This window comes from Ipomoea triloba, chromosome 10 (assembly GCF_003576645.1).
Source record: "Ipomoea triloba cultivar NCNSP0323 chromosome 10, ASM357664v1".
Lineage (NCBI taxonomy): Eukaryota > Viridiplantae > Streptophyta > Magnoliopsida > Solanales > Convolvulaceae > Ipomoea > Ipomoea triloba.
The window spans coordinates 22,305,342-22,315,865 of record NC_044925.1 but is presented as its reverse complement, the minus strand read 5'-3'; the positions used below and the strand labels follow the sequence as shown (position 1 = coordinate 22,315,865).

Sequence of the window (10,524 nt, the reverse complement as noted above, 5' to 3'; positions counted from 1 at the left end):
CAACATAACCAGCGCCGGAGTACTGCTGTCCAGAAGATCGGCTACCGCCCCCTTGCGACTGACCGCCGGCACCACGAGAGTGTTGGCGACCTCTCTGCGCGGCGAAGGCGGCTGGCAGGGGACCTCCGAAGTCATCGCCGGCGATGAACTCTTGAGCGCCAAGGTGATCTGCTAACTCCTGCAATGTCACAGGCTGACCACGAACATTTAAAGAAGCTGTCAAAGCTTTGAACTATGGTCGCAACCCTCTAAATACGTAGAGGTTTTGATCTTCGAGGCTGACTGGCCGGCCGGCGAGAGCCAGGTCTTCGACGACGACGCGGGCACAGCTGATGTAGTCGGCGATGGAGGAGTCGCCCTGCCTCAAACTTTGCAGCTGGCCAAGAAGGTTCAAGGTCCGTGCGTGAGAAGACGATGCAAGGGAAGTTTCAATGGCATCCCAAACACCCTTGCTGGTGTGACGACCAAAAACCACCGCTATGACCTCATCCGAGAGTGAAGACATGAGCATGGATAACACAGCTTGATCTTGCCGAACCCAGACAGCATGAGCCGGATTAGGAAGAGCCGGAGATTCAGCATCGGCGTCGGCGGCGGGAAGAGACGCGGGGGGACATTGGTTCGTGCCATCTACGAAACCGTATAAATCATGCCCCCGAAGAAAAGGAACAACTTGGGCACGCCAGAACAGATAGTTCCTATAGGTTAATTTGACGCTAACAAGATGATGAGCAACGGATAAAGAACTAGCTGCCGAAGGAACCGAAGAAACGGCAACATTAGAAACGATCCGTTCTGAAGAATTAACAGATCCGTCGGCCATGAGAAGGAAACCTAGCTAACTGATACCAGATGAGAACTGTGTTTGTATTAATTCCAAAACTAAATACAGTTGTACAGCGAATCAGGTATATATACAAGAGAGTCATAGACAGACTAGGAAAGAGAATTGTAGTCTAACTCAAATGTGTGTGGAGTCCTAATAGGTAGATTATGGGTAAGAATATATGATTGAGCTCGGACAGTTTCAGTATAGGAGTTACACTCAATATGGTGGGGTGTCACGCACTGCACTGAGTAGTTATTGTGATTTACCATTTATTCTTTCAGGCCAAAGTGTGGAGGTTCTGGGGTGAGAGAATTTTGTCTTCTGTAGACAAGTCGGTTAATTTAGTTTGCCCAATTAATCAATATCCACAACACAAACATTAGAGATAGAATTTTGTCTTTTTGTCAAGACCATGAAATTGCTAACTCTAAAATTGCACTACGCACACTTTCCCATTGAAATGTACACATACACATCATGTATCACTATAAGAAATTCACACGCATATGTATTATAGTGCACACACACGCCAAGTTTATAATGCATACACACATCACATGAAAATAAAGAGCCCACACTAAGACACGACCGAGGTGCACACATACGACAATGCAAATGCACACGTATGCAATGCAAATAGTAGACTTTGTAGCAAGCAGGGGACATGCTCAATATTGTACTCAGAATCATGAAACAACTTTTACTTCTTATTCTTTTCAAATATACTTTGATAAAGTTCTTACCGTCAATAAAGTTATACATAACCATACAATAACATTGATATTTATTTCAATTTCAGCATATTACCAAATATACAAAATACTTTTATCAAAACTCATTCCAATTACTAAATATTTAATTTTCATTCCGATTCCTATGTTCGAACCAAACATCCCTTAATATTATTTTTTTTCTCCTCTAATCAATGTAGTTAAGGATATTATCGTATGATTGAGCTAAAATTAAAAACCTTTCACCTCAAGTGCATCCATATGCTGGTTCTTTTCCTCACAAATATTATTGGTAATAGAATTTAAAGCATTGTTCCATTCTTTGTTGTCAAAGTTCAGAGACTATTCTAACATTCGTCATAAAATTCCTTCATTGGAGTATACTGCTTCTCTAATAGTTCATTCTCCTTTGCTTTCTTTCCACATTCAGAAGTTGAAGCTTTTCCTTTTTTCTATCATGCAAAGATTTTTGGGAAAAGGGTCAAATACACCCTCAAATTTTTGCTAAGAAGTCAATTAGGTCCTTGAACTTTTGAAATTACAATTAGATCCACAAACTTGTTATTTTGAAGCAATTAAACCCACTGACTTGTTGGTGACCTTTGATTGTAGGTCAATTAGGTTTCCGGCAACCCTCCGGCGAACTTCCGGCCAAAATTAGCCACCGGCGACCGTAAAATCGCCGTCGGCGCGTTTTGCCACGGAAGAAGACCTCCGGTCGATGGAGATTGCGACCAGTTTGGTCGCAATCTCCTTCAACAGAAGGTGGCGACCAAGGTCGCCATCTCCGGTTGACCATGGGAGATGGTCGCCATCTCCAGTCGACGGAACTGGAGATGGCTTCTCCATCGACCGGAGGTCTTCTTTCCTGGCAGAACACGCCGACGGCGATTTTACGGTCACCGGTGGTTAATTTTGGCCGGAGTTCTCCGGAGGGTTGCCGGAAACCTAATTGACCTGCAATCAAAGGTCACCAACAGGTCAGTGGGTTTAATTGCTTCAAAATAACAAGTTTATGGATCTAATTGCAACTTTCAAAAGTTTAAGGGCCTAATTGACTTCTTAGCAAAAGTTCGAGGGTGTATTTGACCATTTTCCCAAGATTTTTTTATAATAATGTTTAAAAAGATTTACTATAACAACATATATTTAGGGTGTGTTACTGTGTTTGGTTCAAATATTGGAATTGAAATGGTAATGAGAATCAAATATTTAGTAATGATAATGAGTTTAAGTAGAAGGAGTCACTTTGTTTGATAGTAAATAGAAATAATTACCTGAGCGGGTATATATAAAAAATTCTCCCATCCCCGCACCCATCCATTACTCAAATTGTGCGGGTATTTTAAAACTCGTAGGGGGTGGGGATGCAGGGAACCCATAGGCGTAGAATTGTGATCCCCTAATCCCTTGTCTTTGGTAGCAATTCCAAATTTAGTCTCAAACTATTATTTTTCCCATTTACGACTAAACCAATTAAACCAGTTGAAATCGGAAAAATAACAAAAAAAAAATGAAAAGACAACAATGTCCTTATTAAAAATAGAAAAAGTCATGAAAAGGACTAAAAGTGTCCAAAAATAATAGAGAATGTTAAATGAAAAAAAAAACGATAATCTAAGACTAAATTTAGAATTGACACCAAAGCGTGGAATTAACACTTCAAGTGATGGTCTTAACAGAGTAAAAACTACATATTCAATTAAAGAGAGATCCTAAAATTTTTTATTTTCTCCTTTTAATCTTTAGATCAAAAAATCAAACTACCAAAACATTTCTAACTATATATGTACACACATATCTCTTCAGGCATTGATAGTATCAATGCTTCCATGAATCCGCGCAGTGATCGTGCGGCGACCAACGAAATGCCGCCGTCTGGTTCGCATCACCGGAGAAGCTTTTAAACCTGTGCCAGTCGTGAATGACCGCCGTCAAATCAGCTAGCTTGGCGGTTATAGTCCGGCAACAGTTGGCATGCACCGTCACCACCGACTTAACGTCCCGGCTAACCTGACAAAATCCGCTGAAGAATTGAGTGTTCAAGAATTTCACTTTCAGCCCTAGCTCTAAGAGCACGCCTTGGCTAATTAACTGGTTCAACACGTCCTGCTCTTTCTTTCCATTCGACGAGTTTTTCATTGCGTACCAGGAATTGAACAACGCCATGGTTCTTTTGTTGGATCGGACCATGTAGAAGCCGGTGTTGATCGGGTTTGATTCCGACCGCTCATTACCGTTGAACATATCTGTACTGATCTGGAGGTCTAGGGTTTCGTTTAGGTCGCTTAGTCTGAGGAATGGATTTCTTAGCCATAAAACATCACTATCCTGCACTCAAATACAATGGAATATGGTTAGTTTTTTGTGAGACCATCCACGTGTACTATCATTCATTATATTCTTATTTAGTATAATGCACTAAAAGGCTAAGCTGATAGTTTGGATTGCACATTTATGTTCTGATACCAAATTGGAGCATGTGCTTCATCTTAACTAAAAGTCTAAGTTGATAGCTGGATTGCGCATTTATGTTTATATATTATTTATGCTTCTTTATGCTCAACAAACACAACTATTCGAATAGTATTCCGATCGGACAAAAACAAGAACTAAGAATAACAAGTAAAAAGTGAGAAAAATACAAATACTTTTACTATCTTTTCAAACTTGAAAAATTAAACCTTGAATTCCCTAGCATGTTAATAATAAGCGGCAGTGTAAGAATAACCTACTTTTATATTCAGAGGAGTTACAATGATTTACATATTCCTAGATGTTCTGTCGGGCCGGACCTAGAAACCCTTGGGTTGAGATTCAACCTTTTTGGAAGAAAAAATTAAAACCATAAATTCTCATAATTATGCCACATAAATTTAGAAAGGTAACTCCCATCATCAAAGCTCTCCATCATTGGAAAACAAACTCAAAAGTACGTCATGTAACATTTTTCCATAACCGTCCAAGTCACACTCCTATCAACTTCCTTATGCCCAACAAGAACTAGAAATATTCTACAAATAAGCTAGTAACTTGAATCCAATCACTTGATTCAAGCACACATTCGAGTATCTTAACCCATCACACATTCACACTCACACTATGTTTTTTCATCAAACAATTAAGAATGTATTGGTGAATTAATTCTCATAATTATCAATTCCAAATACGAAGCAAAGAAAAAATATATATATATTCTACAAGTAATAACAAAACAAAACATACCGTAAATATAAAGGAGTAACCGAGTTTAAGAACGTCACCCAAGAATTGAGTTCTTCTCCACATCATCTTTATGAAGTCCGGCGACATATACACCTTCTCTCCCACGAAATCCACGCCGTCCGTTCCGAGCTTGTAGCAATGAAGCCCGAAAAACGTGCAACGCTCGTACGACGTTTGGTCGACGGCGACGATCAGCAAGTGTTTGACTAACGACCTTGTACCTTCCCCTACCCAGAACCCGTCCAAGAAGAGATCCAACATCGACTTGTCGCCGTCCACGTACGCTTTATTCACCACCGCGATTATCACCGTCTTATTCTCCGTCGACGCTCCGGCTAACGCCTCCTCAAGCTTATCTCTATAGATCTTCAGTGTATTCTTCTTTCCCTATAAGTATATATCAAAATATCAAAACTCCATCATTATATTCTTCACTAAACTCGATATAAAGGCCAGGAAGATGAAACAACAAAAAATAAATCAGAATAAATGTTGTCCGCACAAGTAACTCAATTGGTTATGGATGGTCATTCAGTCATGACAATTACAGTGTCGGAGTTTAACCCTTTTGTGGGGTGCTCCTTGTAGCATCTAACAAGAGTCCTCCTACCTAATGGACTATTGAGTCATTGTGATTTACACATCTACAATTCTGCCATACCAGAATGTGTAGTTTGACTATTGAGTCATTGTGATTTACACATCTACAATTCTGTCATACCAGAATGAATGGTTTGAGGTGAAGAATTTTACCTTTTATGAGCAACAAGTTCTCATCCATTATTTCAAAACAAAAAAGCCACTACGAAAACAATTTATTTGCAAACAATTGAGAGATAAAAGTCGAGAAAGGCAATGTGGGCTTACCGTGGTGGGCGGTGGTGAAGGTTGGCATGGAGGGTTTTGCCTTTGGAAGAGAGAGAGGGGTTTCATGGACTGGTTATTAGGGTTAGTTGAGATGATGAGAATGTAGAATGCACCAAAGAACAAAAGGGTATATACAAGATAATGGGCGTAGTCTGCAACCCGGAGGATCTTGCCACAGTCCATATCGGTGGCGGAAAGGGTGGTTGATCTCGACGGCGGCTGCCAGGAGATTCTTTGTGTTGAAGTGATCTTTGATCAAATAGATTTGGGTTCGGACTTTGTATTATGTTTGTAGAATTGTAGTTAATCCCGGCCTATTAGATTATACAAATAAGATACGTGTCTCTCTACTTTATGATTATTAGGAGACTAACCAACTTGGCATTTAAAAGCTATTAAGTGGGGAGCTTTGTTGAATTGTAACAGAATGTATGAAATTTAATATCATATTTTAAATAATTTAATTTTTTTTTTAAAAAAGAGGATGATATTATCCAACCATTTTAATCATCATAGACTAAAACTTGTGTGAGACCGTCTCTCAAATCTGTGAGACAAGTTGGATCTTTGATTAATGAGATCAAAGATCCGACACATTAATAAAAAAAAATCCGACACATCTAACAGATTGGGACATGTGAGACGGTTTCATACGAGTGTTACCCTTCTTATTAAAATTTCTATAATATACATAGTTAAATGAAGCATGTTGTGCAACTAAATAAATGTTCAATGTTAAAAAGTAATTGTATAATTACATTACTAAAATAAATAAATAAAAATTAAAATAGTTTCACATACAATTGGTAATTACTTAAATTGTCAATTTGTTTAATTTTATATCTATTTATTTTATTTTATCAATCATATTCAACATTCAACAATTAACAATATCAAATATATAATTATATGTAGTTGAATAATAAATTACTTATTTTTTTGAAACTCAAAAATAAAAAGAAAAAATATTAAATTTAGTTTTAACCATTACAATATTATTTGGGCTAAAAGTCTTATATATACCAACACTAATAAAAAAAATTATACACTTAAAAAATACAATTAGAAAATAAAATTCAACAAAATCCATAGAGAGGTAAATAATAATAATAATAATAATAATAATAATAATAATAATAATAATAATAATCCTCACAAGTATTGAAATGGTGTAGGCAAATTAAAACTAAGAAGAAAATGTTAAAAGATATTTGTGAATGTACAATAAAAAAAAAAAGGTCGACGTATAAGTCATCAATTACATTAACATAATTTTAATTGCAATTAATTATAACTTAATTGCTAGATTTAACAATAATGTTAATGAAAAATTAAACTACTTAAGAGATGAAGGATAATGTAATAATGTGAGTAAGTAGCTACTGCTTACTACCAGTAGCTACTTACTCAAACTTGTAAGGTCAGGTTAGGGTACAGTGTGCTTAACCACTAAAAATTATATAGCAGTTAGACTATTATCATACGCTAAAAAAAATCATGAAAATATATATTACTTAACCTTCATCACTAGAGGTTTGTGTTTCATCATTTGTCGAAGCAAGCATGTATGAGTTCCTCCCATCAATATTATTGATTTTTATTATATATTTAATAATAGATATTAGATCATTTAGATGTTTCAATCACTCCAATTGAGTTTGCGTTGGACTATTGAACGGTTGAGACAAATCATATTTGTGTGAGATGGGAAGATATAACACTTTTCTATAACTCTATAAAAATATATTAAACTTTTGCTAAACATATTATATGTTGCACGTGATGGAGATTACGTTTTTTATACAAGTTTATGTAAATATGTAATCACAAATTACTTACCAAAAAATTTTATAGTCTCACCAGTATGTAATTGCTAATCAATTACTATAGACCATAACATTATATTCATCGTCTCATTAATAATGAGGACTTATTTTTGGCTTACTGGTGTATTAAAAAATGTCAAAATGTTATGCCTTGTCATTATTGCTGAAAAAAGTTGGTTTTTTTTTTTTAATTTAAATTTTTACCACAAAAGAGTGGATGGAAATCTAGCATTTGTTGTTGGAAATTAAGTTTTGACTAACTTTCTAATTACGTACTTTAGAAATCTAGCATTTGCATGCCTTTGGGAATTAGGTTTTGACTAACTTTCTAATATATTACTTTGGGGATTTTAAAAAATGCCAATTTGTATTATTGACCACTAAAATAGATCGGTGAAAACTATGCATCGTGAATCGCCAAACTGGTAATAAAAATTTAAAAATAAACGATTTCAGACTGCCAAAAAAAATTTGACCACCTAATTTGTCAAATTTTTAACCACCAAATCTGTGTCAAAATTTTCCTACAATTTTTAGGTTCGTTCCCTTTGTTTTTTTTTTTTTTTTAATAATGATTTTCATCGTTTTACACTGTCATTTACTAGGATAATAGTACCTACTGAAGATGCGCCAACAACTCAAGGTCGAGTGGTAGTTTGCTTTAGTTCAATTAATGGTTCTGTTAGTAAAATGTTGTGGGATTTAATTTTTTTTAGTACTATTGCCTGTGCGTCCACTGAAGCTCGAATCCACCTCTCCCATATAGGGGTGCAACCAAGTGCCACTAGACCACAAAGTCTTTGGTTGTGGTGTTTAATTTTGTTCTTCCTCTTTCCCATTCTTTGACTTATTGGGGCTTATAAGGTCACTACCCAAGCTTTGAGGTGACTTATTGATTGGTTCAACTTCATGAGAGCTTATAGGGTTCCTTCGTGCTATGTCAACATGCTTGTAGAGTGATGACTAATTTGCAATGAGGAAGTCGACCACGATAAAAAATTAGCTCCAAAACTTGAGTTTTCCTCTACTTACAACATGAGGGTGGTGGTTAGTTTATTTGGGATTTAAAAGCCTATAGGTGAGATTGACCTCAACTAACCAAACTTATACTAGAGTGCCATGAGGGCTCACAAAGTGTAAAACTCACTTGTTTATCATTTTAGAGGGCTTGATCATTTTGCTTAGCCCAAACATATCGTTGTAGTTTGTTTTGTAGGTCAAGTGGTGACACCCCCAATAAGTGATAAAAGATTCTATTGGATAGAAGTATAAAAAGGTTAATCCAACATCCTATTGTTGACATGCATTATTTAAAATGTAACATTAGCTAGTATACAAGTATATAGAAATAAAATTATGTTTAAAAAAAAAAGAAATAAAATTGTATATTCATAATTAGATATAAGCTTTTATTGTAATGGTAAGAACAACTTGTATTAAAGTAGGTCATGAGTTCAAATCCTCGCCCTGTGACCCTAGCCGGCAAAGGACCACAAGAAGGTAAACCAGCCTAGGTTACTCATAGCTGACCGGCTCAAACCCAAGGGTTTGAGGATCGAACCTCCGACCTCTCGATTGTAAGTAGAGCACTCTTACCACCTGGGCTGTCTTTACAGACAATTGATGTAGGATGGTAAAATTGATGTAGGACAAGAGAAACCAAAAGAATACAAACAATATAACTCAAACTCAAAGACTTTCAATAATAAACATGCATGGGAACTATAAAATAAACATAATGAGAATTGAAAAAACTAATAACATTTAAAGCTAATTCAAATTTTCCATAAAAAGTAGCCACCAAACTCCATGTCTCTTAAACTTCATGCATGTGACTATTTCTCTATTATTTCCTCAAATCTTGTTTCGTATCAAGAATGTTACCTCATTTCTCATGATATATATGTTCTTAACTAATAATTACAGTGCTTGGTAATAGCTAGGGTTATTAATCGACCTCTTGTAGCCCCTAACTATTGTACTTAGACATGTATGTGTCCCTCATTCACTCAGGTCGTTCTTTTAGTTTTCCTAAGTGTTCCTTCTTGAAAGATGAGTATAGTGAGCGAGTTATGCGAGTGGTACCCTCACATGAGATATTTACTTCTACGAGTATCGAGTAGGTGTCAAATAGGATAGAGTTGGAAAGAATATGTCATATGAACAATTAAATCAAATTAAATGAGAGAGGGATTAGAACCAAGCCGACCATTCTGACTTAGGTGTGTCCACATTCTCATTCTCATGATATTCATAAAGTTCCAAACTATCTCAAGTATAATTGGATCCAAATCATACACAAACCAAGCATCTACTTGCAACAAATTAGAGCCCTAGGCTAGCTCATGCAATGCAAGATTCTTTTAAGAAACCGATGGTCTAGATTTCACATTTACTGAGATCTTTGTTGTCATTACTGATACAAGAGGAAGGCCATTAATAAATACTTTTCATTATATTCCTTTAATTTGTGTAGGTAACTCTTCTAGACTGTGTCACACACCCCAGAAGGTTAGTGATACTTCAATGGATTTCATAATAACTATAGAAGCAGTGAGAATTTGGAGACTTGAATTTTGTTATGTGTAACACAGGAAACGATCAAAGCGAATGATAAAGAAAAGATTTAAGAAATATGCAGCTTGCTCTTCACCTGTCATGGAGAAAGCAAGGCCCTTCAAGCCGGTCATGTTACATAAGTGCAATAATTTTTTAGGTAAATAACATGATTTTTTGTCCTTGAGTTATTGTAGAATTGCTATTTTAATCTTAATTATTCTGTGTAATCATATGTTACACTAAGGATTTGGCTTATACATGCAATAAATGTGCAACAACTGTGCAAAATTTCTTTAAATATATAGATTTGACAGAATTCAATCTCAAGTATTACATAGCAACTACGCATTCTGAAATTATGAATAAACAAAACCATTTGAATAAAGAAATAGCATCTCTTGAAATCAGACTTGCAGAACATAATGAAGCTAAACTCACTCTCCAGATTGAGAGAGAACATCTTTTGAACATATCAGATGACTAAGTC

At 36.0% G+C, this 10,524-nt stretch overlaps 1 protein-coding gene across 1 annotated transcript; it reads right to left on the bottom strand.

The window, feature by feature from the left end:
* Positions 1-3,381: 3,381 nt before the first annotated feature.
* LOC116033312 (uncharacterized protein At1g28695-like) lies at positions 3,382-5,835 on the bottom strand. Its single transcript, XM_031276065.1, has 3 exons — positions 5,653-5,835; positions 4,786-5,172; positions 3,382-3,891 (listed from the first exon to the last, which is right to left on the bottom strand). Exons 1-3 carry the CDS (start codon positions 5,833-5,835, stop codon positions 3,382-3,384), a joined length of 1,080 nt encoding a protein of 359 aa, XP_031131925.1.
* Positions 5,836-10,524: the final 4,689 nt, after the last annotated feature.

Coding starts and splice junctions, on each gene's coding strand:
- LOC116033312 (XM_031276065.1), bottom strand. CDS start 5,835: ATGGACTGTGGCAAGATCCTCCGGGTTGCAGACTACGCCCATTATCTT. Junction 5,173..5,652: donor CTTCACCACCGCCCACCACG/GTAAGCCCACAT, acceptor ATATACTTATAG/GGAAAGAAGAATACACTGAA. Junction 3,892..4,785: donor GTTACTCCTTTATATTTACG/GTATGTTTTGTT, acceptor ATTTGAGTGCAG/GATAGTGATGTTTTATGGCT.